This window comes from Malaya genurostris, chromosome 2 (assembly GCF_030247185.1).
Source record: "Malaya genurostris strain Urasoe2022 chromosome 2, Malgen_1.1, whole genome shotgun sequence".
In the NCBI taxonomy this organism is placed as follows: Eukaryota; Metazoa; Arthropoda; class Insecta; order Diptera; family Culicidae; genus Malaya; species Malaya genurostris.
This window is the reverse complement of record NC_080571.1, coordinates 2151358-2166929: the sequence shown is the minus strand read 5'-3', so window position 1 is coordinate 2166929 and position 15572 is coordinate 2151358. Positions and strand designations below refer to the sequence as shown.

The following is a 15572-nucleotide window of genomic DNA, read 5'->3' as shown; positions in this document are numbered from 1 at the left end:
GATCTCGACGAACTGAGTCGAATGGTATATGAAACTCGGGCCTCGGTTGTAAAGTCGATTTTCACAGCGATTGTGAAGCCTTTCTATATGAGAAAGGCAAAAAATACGTAATTTTGAATTTTTAACTATTTATTTTTTAATATTGAACTTTTTTCTTAATTTTATTCTTATATGTATTGTTGAATATAAAGTAATAAATAGTTTTGGAACGGAAATGATCAGTATATGCCAGAAAAGACAGTTCTATTTAATTTCAATATCCAAGATGGCGACTTCCGGTTCATCGATGTTTATCACAAACCATCAGAATATAATTTTTTTATCGAATGGGCTCTTTATTCAATCTTCGTCTATATCTATCTATCTTCTTCTATCTATATATATATATATATATATATATATATATATATATATATATATATATATATATATATATATATATATATATATATATATATATATATATATATATATATATATATATATATATATATATATATATATATATATATATATATATATATAAAATAATAGCGAAAAAAGTGTGTGTTGCTAATGTTCTCTGGTATGCGTGGGCCGATCTTCAAATTATTTTTTTTTGTTCGATAGGTGACGTTTATGCGGAGGTTTTAGGCTACATAAGAACATAAGAAAAATCCTTCGGAAAAGTGGAGAAAATCTAGAAAATTGTTTTCTATGAAATTGGAAATTTTCCACTCAATACATGCTAGATCTTTTTGATGATTGTTTGGCGCGTATCGAGCTATGCGATGCTACTGCCCGCTGAAGAGCAAAATATGAATACTAGATTATTAATAAAATCGTTTGGCGCCAAACGAGCTGATTTGTGTTCGAATTTTACTGAGCCTACTTCATTCACGTGTTTCGTTATTTCGAACCACATGTTCAATTAAGTTTGGGCGCATACAGGTTTCCATTTTCCGTTATTTAAATTGTGTTCAATGTCGTCAAGTTAAGTTATAGAACGACCATAAGAAAAGAAAGTGATTAATGAGAGCACGTTATTTTATGATTCGTTGTTCTCGGAAAATTCCAGAAACGTGAATCCATCTTCATGATGGATGTAATCATTGCTGTCACAATGCACTAAAATTTCACTCAAAAACAACAAATCGGAGGATGGTTTTTCGGCCTAAATTTGATAGATTGATTATAGGGGTAAGTTGAAAATAGGTGCGTCGTCGCTGTAACAGATCTATTTTCGAATTATTTCTGTCTGTGGTATTTCTTCTTAGAATCGAAACAAAAATATTGTTTCCGAATCTATCACAATTCGTTGATTCTATGAAAGTCGAGCTATCGGTGAAATAATATGGTGACTCTACTAATGAAATGAAAATTGGTACAATAGCTGTATATAAGATCATAATTGCCTTTACGAGTAAGCGAAACTTCTTTCAAATATTGCTACTTTCATGTAAATACATTAATAGAGTGAATAATGGCTTGAAACCTTTGAAGGAAGTCATTGTTCTTTTTGTTGGACACTTTATGTGTATTTTTCTCAAAACATATTTTTCTCTCAGTGCCTTTTGAAAAATTGCTGAGATCGAATTGAAAAGAATTGTTCATTTATTTTGACAAAATATGAAAAACAAGACTGTCCACTGTGCGCGATAAAACAACTTTTACCGTTCTACTACTGATCGCGATCAATCATGACCACGCATGAAATTTCCGACATCGAAAAAAATTGTTGATGCCAGAAGGCTTAGAATTGCATGAAACGTCGAGATTTAGTGTCATCTCGAAATTTTTTTTTCAATTCGACTTTCTGGGGCTCTAAAGTCCCAGAAAGTCGATTATTTTCAAAAAAAAATTTTGTTTGAGATAACACTAAATCTCGACGTTTCATGCAATTTTAAGATTTTCGGCATCAAAAAATTTTTCGATTTCGGAAATTTCATGTACTCTCCCCTATGGTGCTTTTTAAAGATCAAAAACTTCCAAACATTAACCGCCGGATAGCACCCTTACCAATGTCCAATTCAGCTTAAATTTAGCATGAGGACTGTTTTCGAGGTGCTCAAACTTTTGAACAATAGCGCTTTACGAAATTAGAGGTGATCCCAAAAGATTAGAGCGGTGAAAAACAACGCGTTTTGTCGGTTACGTCACTTATACCATCATATCTCCGGAACCAAAACTCACAGCCATTTGATCTTCGAACTTGATCAATGGCCCGACAGTAGCTTTCATACGAGCCTAAGTTTGTTAAAATCGGTTCAGCCATCTCTGAGAAAATTGAGCGGTAAAAATATCTTCGAAAAGTGCACACACATACACACACAGACATTTTCCGATCTCGTCGAACTGAGTCTAATGGTATATAACACTATCGGTCTCCGAGGCTCCGTTCGAAAGTCGGCTTTTCCAGCAATTCTAATACCTTTCTATAGAGAAAGGCAATAATACTTGTTTGAAAAATTTATATTTTTTCTCGGTAGCCGGCTGCCCAGATCAACTAATAAAACCGATTAATAATTTTGCGTCTTGCGTGAAATCTGTTGACCTCTGTTTGGTGATTTGAAATGATTTTATAAAAATTTTAAAGATATGTCACTACAATGAATCAACTATTTTGTATAAATCCTATTCACTCGTTTATTTTGTAATAGGTAATTCCATTTAGAAAAATAGGGAAGTTTTTATTCGTTACGCGATAGTATTTCAAATTTTCCTTCACGAATAAGAACTGTGAATCAAGACTTTCCGGGACTTCAGTATTGGATATTGTTGAAACGTTCACTCGAGAAGTCAGTGAGTTTAGTGGTGCATCCAAGCATCTTGAAACCGGAACATACTGAGTCGCTCCCGAATAATACCAATACTGAAATTTTTACTAACAAATATCCTTCTCCCGTGACACTTGTGGAGTGCGCAGTAGTATATACGGCCTCTAGTAACAACAAGTGTTGGACTAACATCCCTTCCCATTCCTTAGACGATCGACGTTCGGGCCTGGCCGGCGCCAGGTGTGTGTGACAAATATTGTCACTCACTTTTCTCGGAGATGGCTGAACCAATTTTCACAAACTTGGATTCAAATGAAAGGTCTCACGGTCCCATACAAAATTCCTGAATTTTATTTTGATCCGAATTCCGCTTCTGGAATTTACAGGGTGATATGCACCAAAAATGTGAAAATAATGCATAAAAATGTGAAAATAATGTCACTCACTTTTCTCAGAGATGGAAGTTCTTAAGATGTCATCAGAATATCCTAATTTTTATTCGGATCAAAACCCTGGTTTCGGAGATATCGTGCTCAGTATGAAAACGTCAATTTCAGGAATACTTTGTTCATAAGCTACCTTTTTATATTGGTTAGTGATTTTCGCTAGTTTGCAGACCATGAAACTCTGAAATCAAATAAACCATTGATAGTCCCATAAATGATTGGCTGATTTTTATCCAAGTCCGACTACTGGTACATTTTTTCCAAAATTCAATTCGCCATAGAGAACCGTTTGTAGTTCATGTTGGTGTATGGTTACATGAACCGAATGTCACTACGCCGATATCCAGCTTTCGGTTCTGAAAGTACCGGCAATAATAATCGAATAGGATAAAATGGAACTCACTTCACTTTCTCACATATGATTGAATAGATTTTCACTAACCTAAATTCAATTGTGTTGTATCAATGTAGTAGTATTATGAAACAGAAATCTTCAAAAGCATTTTCTGAACTTTTCAAATTGTATTATTTCGATGAATTTCTGCTGTAATATACAGGAAAAAGTGAAAATGAGCAAGGCATCATTACACCACTAGGTGGATTAAAACAGGTTTTCCGCATGATTCCACACGGTATCTAGCCTGGTTCTGTCCGGAGAAAGCTAATAGGTACTATCAATCTCCTAGGGGACCCCAGCCCCATGTATTTGTATAATTGAATAGACGAAAAAATCGTGGCAAATCACAACTAAAAATTTTCTTCATGGAAATTTTCGGAAGAATCTTGTTGGTTCCATTTTTCATCTGCTTGTGCTGGTAATTGAGTTTTGCGGTAATGTTTTGTTATACTTAACGCCGACAGTGATATGCAGATGACGCTTCGATCTGTTAAATTCGTTTAATTTTGGGCGGCAAACTATCAGTGTTCGTCACTTGAACATGCAACAACACAACACATACTTGTCACAGCTGCCCTCCCCCTTAGAATAACTTTTTCGACCAATCATTTTACTATAAGTTTTTTTGATACACATTGAGATTAGACTTTGTTGAAAGCAACACTTGGGTACCGCATCCTGCTCCCAGTTTGTCTGAATTAATCAAGGAAGGTATTCGACAATCTTCAGAGATTTATTGTGATTTCGAGACTACTGACTACTTTTCAGTCTAAAATGCATTCATAATACCAAGAAAAACGATATTACTTTCTTTAACTTTATTTCTCATTTGGGCAAGATATAGTGTCGTTGAATATTTACAGATATCCCAGCCTAACGGTATCTCTTATCAGTCCGGACATTCGCTTCCGGTACAGTTCGAATGCTTTCTCTTCGGTTCCGTACTCGTATGGAACAAATTCTGTTTCCGTTTCAAGTTTTTCACAGTACTCATCCATATCCGGCAAATCGTTACTGGCCGTACAGATCATTGGCAGCACGATCAAACCCATCAGTAAACCAAATCTGCCGTACTTTTTCCACTGCGCATGGAATGCGTCTCTGGAAAACTGACGCTCCGCATCGCCGCCCAGTCGGACAAGGTGATCACTCAGCGACCTGTAGTAGATGTCTAGCAGTTCGTCGTAGTGCTCGGAACGCAGCTTTTCATCGGTGCAAATAAAGAGAAAATACGATAGATCCAAAATTGGAGATACGTAACGACAGAGCTGCCAATCGATCAACCGAATGTCGGTTGGGGTGGATCCCTAAAACAAAACAAGCAAAATCAATAAATAAATGATTCATTATACCATGAGACATACTTTTTCGTCGTAGGTAAACATCATATTATTGATCCAGCAATCTCCATGAGCTATCACTGCGTAGGGTTCGGCATCTTCCGCGTTCACACAGTTCAGGTAGTGATCCATCACAATCCCCTTCAAATGTCCCATACTTTCTTTGACCTCGTTATCCTTTTCAGTTAAAGTGGATATTGCTCGCTCGTACATTTCGGAAAAAAGGTTATCCATTATCTTTTTAGGATCCATACCGATCATAGTCTTGATGGGATCGGTAAATGTTTTGAACTGTTCAAACATTTCCGGTTGTTGATCTTTCATAGCAAACGAAATGGCATGCAGTTTTCCCAACTGCTCCAGTATCATACGACTGTGTTCGAAATCAACCGGTTCATATTTATTCCACATGCGAAAATTGTTCTCCCTCAGATCTTCCATGATAACCATGGCTTCCAGTTTCTCTACGCTGCAGCTGGTGTAGTAGCATTTCGGTACCCGCCAGAAACCGTTGTTTATCTTTCCGCTGGAACTGCTCTTCTCGGCTTGAAACTTTTCCAATGCCGGGATCAATACGTCATATGCCAAAAACTCCCGGTGAAACATTAAGATGGACTGATGCCGACGAATTTCACTTTCCGGCAGTAACTTCACCAGCAAAACCAAATCTTGGTGACCATCCTCTCGAATGATCGCTTTGGAAAGGCTTCCCATAAATCCGTCACCCTTACTCGAACCGGCCTCAAATTCAATCCGATATTTTCCTTCGGTGAAACCCTGCTCGGTAGCTACCTTATTTAGGCCCATCCGTACGTATTCCGGTTGCACGTCCATTATTGCTGGTCAAGTTTGATTTTTTTCGAGTTCCTACCTGAACGCTGGTAATAAATCGATTCACGAGCAGCAGTGTGTCGTGGCGCGCTTTTCAGTTTGCATTTTATCAATTGGCGTACGCTAGATTAGATTATGGATTGAACGAGGTGGTTTGCACTAAAATTTGTTCTTCAATTTAAAGGAATAACAACAATTTGGGACCTTCCGATCAGTTCGACTCGAGTCGAGTACGCACCGTACGAACTTTCTAATCATTTCATGGCGTGCTTCGATCTGTTTTTCGACTGAGCGCCATGCTCGTGGCGTCAATAAATATGGCACGATTCGTAGTTTGTGGATTTGCGTCTGTGATATCTGTGGTAATTTAGTGCAGAATTCGATGGGCGCTATGCTTTCTCGATTTGCCGTCAGTTTTCATGTGAATGTCCTTTGTCGTTGTCAATGTATCTATGGCCGTAGGGGGAGTGCCTAAAAGCTCCGGAGGAGATTCCAGGTGTAACATGCGTTTAAGTGCTAGTTCAGATTAATTTGGGTAATCCTCAAAAGCGTACTTCAATGCTTACATCGCTTATCTGGTAACATTCGAAGAAATAACTGAATATTATTGGAAACGACTCTCATGAAATTTCAAAACAAGCTTAAGCTTAGTAATTTTAAATCCCAGTCTTATTACAATTCCAAAGTTATCGAGATCTCGATGTTTCATGCAGTTGTTCCAGAAATTTGGCATTCTAGTAAATTTGAGAGATCCCGTAGTCTGCTATTGAATTTTATTCAGATCCGATTTCCGGTTCCAGTGTGACGGGATAAAGTGTGCAGAATAATAGAAATAATTGCTTTCATTTTTTTTTTGCAAGGCCGCTCGACTAATTTTCACAAGCTTAGGTTCAAATGAAAGGTCTTTTAATTCCATTGAACCCTATCGAATTTCTTCTGGATACGACCTCCGGGATACTGACAGCGAAGTACAAAATGATTACACCACTAGGTTGATAAAAAAAACAGGTTGTGTTTAATTTTTTTTTTTTTCGATTATAGAGGCTTTAACCTTAAGGTCATTCACCTATTCGGGTCAGAAAAACCTTCTGACCCTATGTGCGGGGTTGGGAATCGAACCCAGGTGGGCTACGTGAAAGGCATCGACTTACCCATCACGCTATACCCGTCCCCGTATCAGGGTTAATCGATTTTTTATGTGAATTTTCGAAGCTTGAGTGGACAGATCATTCTCCCCTCTATGAGAAAATAGAATGTGACTAGAAAAAGTTTAATTTGTCGGATACGTCACTTATGCCATTCTATCTCCGGAATCATAAGTATCAACCATTTGATCTTTGAACTCAATTAATGACTCAATAGTAGTGACTATGAGATGTCGATAACAATACATTTCTATAATTTATGCATATGACAGTTGGCTGCTTGCTCTCAAATTTGAATGAAACTTTCTGGACATGTAGACTAGAGATGGTCGGGTATAGAAATTCTTATACCCGAACCCGACCCGTACCCGAGTGATCAGCAAAAAAAATTACCCGTACCCGACCCGTACCCGATTAAAAATTTAAAAAATTACCCGTACCCGACCCGTACCCGACCCGTACCCGATCAATAATAAAAAAAATTACCCGTACCCGATAAAAAATAAAAAAATTTACCCTTACCCGACCCGTACCCGATTAAAAATTACCTGTACCCGTACCCGACCCGAATGAGTAGTAAAAAGTTTACCAAAATTCAGGATGGAAAAAATAAAGTGTTTTAGATAGCGAGTTAGATAGAGCGTATCAGGCTCTAGTTTGTAAGTAAAATACATTAAAATGCTTGTTTACATTTAAACATATAAATACACTGTGAAGCATGAATAGATTTCCAATGTCTTTGGTACTTTATACTCATTTACAAATGTCAACAAAAGGGAGTAATATCTACTCAAATTTTTCGAGAAGCATATTTATCCAAAATGTCGTAATACCCGTTGTATTCAATTCTGGGTAGGTATGGTTTTTACGAAACAGTGTGACTTTTGATCCAATTCTTTAGAACCACAAGTAAGCGTGCTCATTATCTTGACACACAAATAAAAATTCACATTAGAATCACTTAAAAAATCACGAACATCCCCTAAAATTAATAGAGTATCATCGGTTCGTTTACGTGAATTGACCAAACATCAAATAATTCACGTGTATTCCCGGTGTGAAAAAATCAATTTTGGAAATGGTGAACTGTGAGTCCTTCAAGTGTAAGTAGTTTGAACATTTGTGAGAAATTTTTTTTGGTTACATTTTTTTTACTACAAAGCAAAATGAATTATGATTTTGATTTAAATTAATCTGTCAAATATGCCCGTTTTGTAAGCCTCACAAACCCACACCAACGATGTTAACGGGAGCTGGTGGTTTTTACAGCCATTGAACTTCTGTTCCACCTCCTTTGGAACCCTCAACGAGTGAACACGGTGATAATTTGAGCATTTCGCATGAAAAGATTTTCACCCGTACTTTTGCGACTGTCACGCATCGAGATTTTCAGTGAAAAGAAACGTGAACTAACTCGACGTCAACATTTCAAGAGGGGCCTAAAAACAATTGACAGATTTTCTTTGTTTACTTTCTCTTTCGACTGTTCATGTTTTTATGGGTAGAATCCTAATGATTTATATGTAAATTTTGAAAATCTCCAACCAATATTTAAAATAACCGTTTTCTGTTATCTGAATGTGATATGAGTACTACACTACATTTTATATATTAATCAAATAATTTTTACTGGATTGTGCATTAAACAGCTTTAAAATGGCAGTCCATTAAAACCTACGTGAAAAGTAGGGTCTGGCCGCAACATCTCAGAGCTAAGGCAGTGTGTCTTATTAAATATGTTATAAAAAAGTAGGGTGGAAAATATTCACATAACTTTTCACGTAACTATGATTGATCGTTTTTTTTTTTAAATGAAGAAAAGAAATGTTTTTTTCTGAAAAAGATGCCAGTTTTCAGGTCTAGTTCTAGGTGCGAATGTCAAAACCCCTTGAATCAAATTGTTTATTTTTCGGAACAACTGTTTTGCAAAAAAAAAAATCTCGTCAACGTGTAAACATATTTATGTAAAGTACAAATGGTCGGTTAATCGATCAGAAAAAAAATTTTACCCGTACCCGACCCGTACCCGAGTGAGAAGTAAATTTTTTTACCCGACCCGACCCGTACCCGAGTAAGCAGTAAATTTTTTTTACCCGTACCCGACCCGTACCCGATTGAAAATAAAATTTTTTACCCGTACCCGACCAAAACCCCGTCGGGTACGGGTACGGGTCGGGTTTCGGGTAAAATACCCGATACCCGACCATCTCTAATGTAGACTTTGTCCCAAAATGTCACTTTGCGTACTATGTTTTTTTTTCAAATTGATCTAAGGCTCGACTTTTAACCGACAAAAAGTTATTGTCGAAAATTAACAATGATTCCCACAAACTCTTTATCGAGTCCTGCACTGAAAAATTGATTTTAAAAATTGTAGAAATTCGAATTGATTTTAAATTTTGAAAGTAGATTTTTTACAGCGTAGAATTCTAATAAACGGTTTTCGCGTCAAATCGCATTTGGAGTTGCTCAGTTTGGTTTTCCAAAATTGATCTAGACTTGACTCATCATTTCTTTGTAAATAATTGTAGTAGAAAAATGGCAATTCCCTACAAAAAAATATTGTGTTAGTGATATTTACAAAATCAATCCTACAATTTTAGGTCAAATTACCCAAAACATCTTTATTTATTTCAATGAAATTTTCTCCCAACATAGATAATTACACGGAAAGAAATCCGTTACTGCTATCGTGATTAGAAAATCATGAAATCAATCATTTTAACTTCTCATGAAACCATGAGTAATAACTCTTCTCCCATGAAAATTGATCATGGTGCGAAAAATGAGACTAAGCTCGGCTACGCTTTTCATTTGACAAACATCAAAGTAACATTTTGTTTGAATGTATTCTTACATATTTGATGTGACCGTTGTTGCTAGATTAATATTCCGAGAGCTAGCGTACACAAAAAAATAAATTCGATTGTGAATTTGGAACACCATCTAACGAAAATCAGAAAAAAATTGTTCAACCACTTTGATAATTTGTTTTATAGTTATAACAACACAAGCTGATTCACCTGAATATTTTAAAAAAGACGATTTTGCAAACGATGTTTTGAACACATAAAAGGAAAAATCAATCCGCGATAATTGCAAGAATTAGTCATAGAATTTCATTTTAAGAGGTTTGATTCACTCGTGTTTTTTCACGCAGTTCGTTTAAGTGATTGAATCCTGAAACAAAAAATCAAAAATGGAGCAATGAACGTAAGTAAACATGTTATTCTGAAGGTCGCCATTTTTCAAATACATAATAATTTAATTGTTAATGATTCTGATTAAAAGAAGTACGTCGTGCTTCTCACAGTTTTGCTATTTAAATGTGCATCATTTGAGACATTAATTAAAATAGCGTAAAAAATACATTCATCACACCATTCCATTTTATTCATATTTGAAATCTTTTTTATTTGTATTTTAAAAGATATTTTATTCAGGCCTATTTGCGTACAAGCTTTACGTGGCCGATTTAGCTGAGTTTTTAGATAATTTTTTTTTTGTATTGGATCTCGTTGTCACCCTTTTTCTAGGGGGAGAGGACTTTCCATTTTCCTCCTGCGAGGATTGAGGGGCAGTTTGTTCGCGGTTCGTCTCGTCATCCATTGCCGTGGTATTGTTGTTGATTTCGTTGATAGTGGCTGTAGATGTGCCTTGTTGTACATTGTTTGCAGTTGCTGGTTGGTTGGATTGTAAGCTGTTAATTGCAGCTGGTGTACTTTGTTCTATAGGGGATACGTTGGATGGTTTCGTTGAAGAGGATGCTTCACTGTTGTTGGTGACTGTCACAGGTGTACTGGGGTTGCTTGGGGTTGGTGTGAAGGAAGCACCGTTGGTATAGTTGTCTCCTTGTCCGGTTTATCACATGGTTTACCGTAGTGAACAGCTTTTTGGCAATATTGACATGTGGCCATCTGATTGTCATAGGTAACAAGTGATTGCACGGGATTCTTGTATCCTAACCGAATGTCACATAAGAAGGTATAGGCCTACGCAAGCGCATGCGTAAAAAAACGTACGCCACTAAGAATACCGGGGAAAAAAATCTTCCACTTTTCTTTTTCGATAGAGAGAATCTCTCCATATTGGGACATAGTTTTGCGAATATAAGGATCGATGACGCTTGAGGGAAGATCATGCACACGCACTTCTATAGCACTATTTTCCATATATACTGGAATATTGTACTTGATATTTTCATGCTCCACATAGTGCACATTATTATTGTCTTTAGCGAATTGAATTGCATTCAACTCTTTGAAGAACTGGATATAAACAACATTATTGGTCTTATTGCATTGAAGTAAATGCACACGTTTAAAGTGAAGATGCATTTGCTCCTTAAGCAAACCTTCAGGTTCTCGTATCGAAGGTCGAATTTTGCACTGCCTGAAGTCAACAATAATTGTATTCTTTCGCATCGGCGGTAACTTTTGTTCGTTTGGTTCACTCATTTCGAGATCGTTCTATTGTTCACTACACAATACTGTACTTGGTTTCTTCTGTCCCCAATGTAAGCGATTTTGTTTTATCGACTGGCTTGAATAAGATGAGAGAGCGAACTTATATTTGAAATCTTCATATTTTAAAATATAACGCCTGAATTTATATTGCAAAAATTATCAACATAGCAGAAACACGCCTGAAGTTATACCCAACAACGTCAAGTGCGTTACCTTTAAATTTCAGCGAAATCAGTCCAAATGGATCAAGATCCAAGAAGTTTCAATCATGGTGTATTATCATAACATGAAAATGTATTATTTTCCCTAAATCATGACTCGTTTTACTCATTTCTAGAATCGGAATATTCTCCCTACCAAACTTCCATATATTGTCAGATGAACCATTATGATGGGAATCAAGTTCATTTTACCGAAATCTTTTTCTTATCCAGTACTAAAATTTTCTGCAAATATCGGCAAACTAGTAATAGGGCATTCGGTGAAATTTTCTCACAAATTGAGTTTTATTTAAATCTTGTATTCTTATGACTTTAGCTTATTTTACGATAAAAAGACACTGGATAAAAAAATCAGTTTAGACAATAAATCATTTTTGTTAGAGAGTTTTTTTCCTTAAAAGATCCGATGGAAATCACTTGAGCAACAATTTTTTAAAGAATTAAAAATGTTTTACCCTTTTCAAAAGACAGTCTTGTTCATTTTTATAAAAAACAAGGTATGAAAAATCGCTTTTTATGACAAACACGCCAAGAAAGGTTTATTAAAATCTGAGAGGGTGGTTCTCTGGTTCGCGCGAAATTCATCATATGTATATTTTTATCATTCTCATACAGAAAGGTAATACCATTCGATTCAGTTTGTCGAGGTCACAAATGTCTGAAATGTGACGCAAATGTGCACTAAATTTTCTCAGAGCTGGCTTGTCTAATTTCGGTAAACTTAGAGTCAAATAAAAGATCTGCTATTGAATTTGAAGGAATGTATCGAAAATAAGCTATCCACAACCGATATTTTATTCAAACTAAAAATAGATCCTTTATTGTACGAGGTTAAACTTAAGCATAATGAAAACCGGATGAAATTTAAGTTATTACTTCACGAATTTTCAAACTTTTGATCGAACGCTCTTCATCAAGTTCCGGACAAGTGTTGCATCGCATTTTTTGGACGCTTGAGCCCAAATTTTTTTGAACTCCGGCATGTTCCCAGCTGTCTTACCAGTCTTCTTGAAGACCCTTTTCACGATTGCTCAGTAACGTTCGATGAGTGGATTGATATTTTTCTCAACGAAATTTATACCCTTTTCCGCAAGCCAATAGAGAGTGGTTTTGGCATAGTGAGCCGACGCTAAATCCGGCCAAAACAGTGAAGGTGTACTATGCTTCTTATATAAAGGCAGTAATCTCTTCTGAAGACACTCAGATCGATGGATTTCTGCATTTATAGTTCCGGTAGCGTAAAAAATGGTTGACTTCGAACCATAGGAACATATTGCTTGCAATACCAGTACCTTTCAACCGAATTTCTCCACTTGAATCGACCTGTCCGCTTCGCTCACATCTTCTCCTACGACGGCAGTAAAGTATTGTGGACCTGAAAGGGTTTTTGAGTCCTCCTTTCCATAAGTCTCATCGTCCATCAAAACGCATGCATCCAGACACTGCAAAAGACGCGAATACAATTTCCGGGCCCTTGTTGCTGCTCGCTTCTTCTGTTCTACACTTTGTTTCGAGATTTTCTACTTCTTGTAGGTCTTCAGGTGATTTTGCCTCTTGATACGCTGGATCATTCCGACACTCGTTCCTGCTTTTTTGGACAAATACCACTTTCGGGTCCAGTTTTGGATTGGAAGAAACGGGTTTTCTGCCTCTTCCTGGTAGCTCATCCAAATAAAAGTGTTTCCCAAACTTATTAATGACTGGCATGATGACTTCCAAACCGCTTTGCCAATTTTCGCGTAGTAATACCCTTCTCACTTAGCCATGTGTCCAGAACCCTAATTTTCACTTTCTTTTCAATACGCGACATTTTGAAAACGCAGAATTTCAACCGCACAAACAAGTAAACAAACGAAAGTTGACAACCTAACGCACAGCAAGCTGTGATCTAAGCATAAAAAACCATCACAAATACATGCGTACAACACACACGTATGTGGATATCTTATTTTCAATACATCTTCAATACATATCTGGACTTCCAGTTACGGAATGAAACTTTTTATAATTACATAGCCTGCTACGAAATTTTACCCGAAACCGATTTCCAGCTCCGGAATAACGAGGTAAAATGTGTAGGAGAAAATTTAAAAGGTGCACTCGATTTTCTCCGAAACCGCTGAAATTATTTTTGCATACTTAGATTCAAGGAAAAGATATTTTGGTTCATAAATCGACTATTGAATTTTGTCCAGATTCTACTTCTGGTTCTGGATAGACAGAACTCAAAATCCAGATCCAGGTCTTGAATCCAGGCTCAGATCTAGAATCCAGGTTCAGATTTTATTCCAAAAACTGGTCTATAATCAAAGTCCAGGGTTTTGGGCGAAAATCCAGACCCAGGTCTAAAATCAAGGTTTGCAAATTCCGGTCCCGAATATACATCCAGGCCAGGTAAAAAAATCTACGTCCAGTTTCAGAATTCAGGTTCAAAATCCAGTTCCAAGTGTAGAATTTAGATCCAGAATCTAGAGTTAGCTCGTATAAAAAAACCTTTCGATTCGGGTTTAATAATTCCGGTCTATAAATCAGATCTGAATTCAAAATAAAACTCTCTACTCGAAAGTGTTAGGTTCGTTTTCGGGTCATGGAACGACTATTACTAGACGATAGATTTAAATATATTCAAGCTTAATCAGATCCCGTATCACATGGCTCATTCTTTTCCGATAATCTACGGAAATGGTTTCCTCGTGTGGTTTCGCGTCAGTTTTGGTGTGGTTCAAATCTGGATTTTTGACCGCCGGACAAAGAATCGGTAATATCAGTATCGCCATGATCAGTCCAAATTTGCCAAACTTTTTCAACTGTTGTTCCAGTTCGTTTTGTGGAAATTGTTTTGCCGGATTCCCTCCTAATTTGGTGAGATGACAATCCAAAGATCGGTAGTAAACACTCAGGAGATCAGAATAGTATGACGCTCGAAATCGATCATCTGTGCAAAGGAACATAAAACAAACTAGATCAATTGCTGGCGATCCATACCGACAAAGTTGCCAATCAACAAACGCTACTTCTCGTGGTGTTTTACTCTGGAAGATAAAACCTTGAAAGCGTTTGTTTGAAACACATTCATTAAAGTACCAAACTTACGTCTGCGTCGTAAGTGAACATAAAATTATTGATCCTGAAATCTCCGTGCCCTAAAACAGCAAAAGGTTCCGCCAATTCCGCGCTAACACATCGCTGCAATTCATCCTTCAAATTCGCCTTAATTTGAAGGATCTTTAATCTGGCTTGTAACTCATGCGGCTCCAAGCAGTTACCGATCCGATCGAACATGGTTTTCAACATATTTACGAACACTTCTCCTTCACGAAGTGCAATCAACATGGGGTCCTGATAGTGCGATAGCCTTCTAAAATCGTTCGGTTGTTGATCTCTGAGGGCAAACGAGATCGCATGTAACTTTCCCAAGTACTCGAACACCAATTTTGCATGTTGAAAATCTACTGGTTTTAATTTATCCCACATTCGAAAATCTCTCGATCTAAGATCTTCCATAACAATCAACGCCTCCAATCTCTCTGGAATGCAAAACGCATCGAAACATCTTGGTACGTTGAAAAATCCACCGTTTTCAGTGGTCAAACATTTGCGACGTTGCAACTCGAAAGCCATCGGTAGAAACTCGTTATAAACTCGGGACTCACGCTCAAACAAACTCATTCCTTGTGATCTTCGTTCGTTATTTGCCGATGGTATTTTACACAGAAGTACCAGCTCACGATCGGCTTCCGTGATACGTACCCGGATGATACTGCTTAGACAACCGTCGCTTAGCACAGAACTCCCGTTGGAGCCTAAATCGATCGAGTATCCCCCAGGGGAGAAACCTTCCCGCTGTGCCACCTGATTGAGTCGGTCGCGCAAATACGGCAGGTGATTAATATCACACATCGCGCGTCACTGAGATTACCTTGTGCAACCCATCTCAAAAGTGAACGGTAACTAAATGTTACGAAATCAT

The 15572-nt window shown here is 37.1% G+C and overlaps 2 protein-coding genes across 2 annotated transcripts in view; one reads left to right on the top strand and one right to left on the bottom strand.

Moving 5' to 3' along the window:
* LOC131432856 (G-patch domain and KOW motifs-containing protein) overlaps nucleotides 1-15572 on the top strand; it is a 91088-nt gene that overhangs the window by 12303 nt on the left and 63213 nt on the right. The gene's annotated exons all lie outside the window — the stretch shown is intronic.
* LOC131432857 (uncharacterized) lies at nucleotides 4430-6003 on the bottom strand. The gene is made up of 2 exons (XM_058599408.1): nucleotides 4964-6003; nucleotides 4430-4906 (listed from the first exon to the last, which is right to left on the bottom strand). Exons 1-2 carry the CDS (start codon nucleotides 5771-5773, stop codon nucleotides 4457-4459), a joined length of 1260 nt encoding a protein of 419 aa, XP_058455391.1. The 5' UTR covers nucleotides 5774-6003; the 3' UTR covers nucleotides 4430-4456.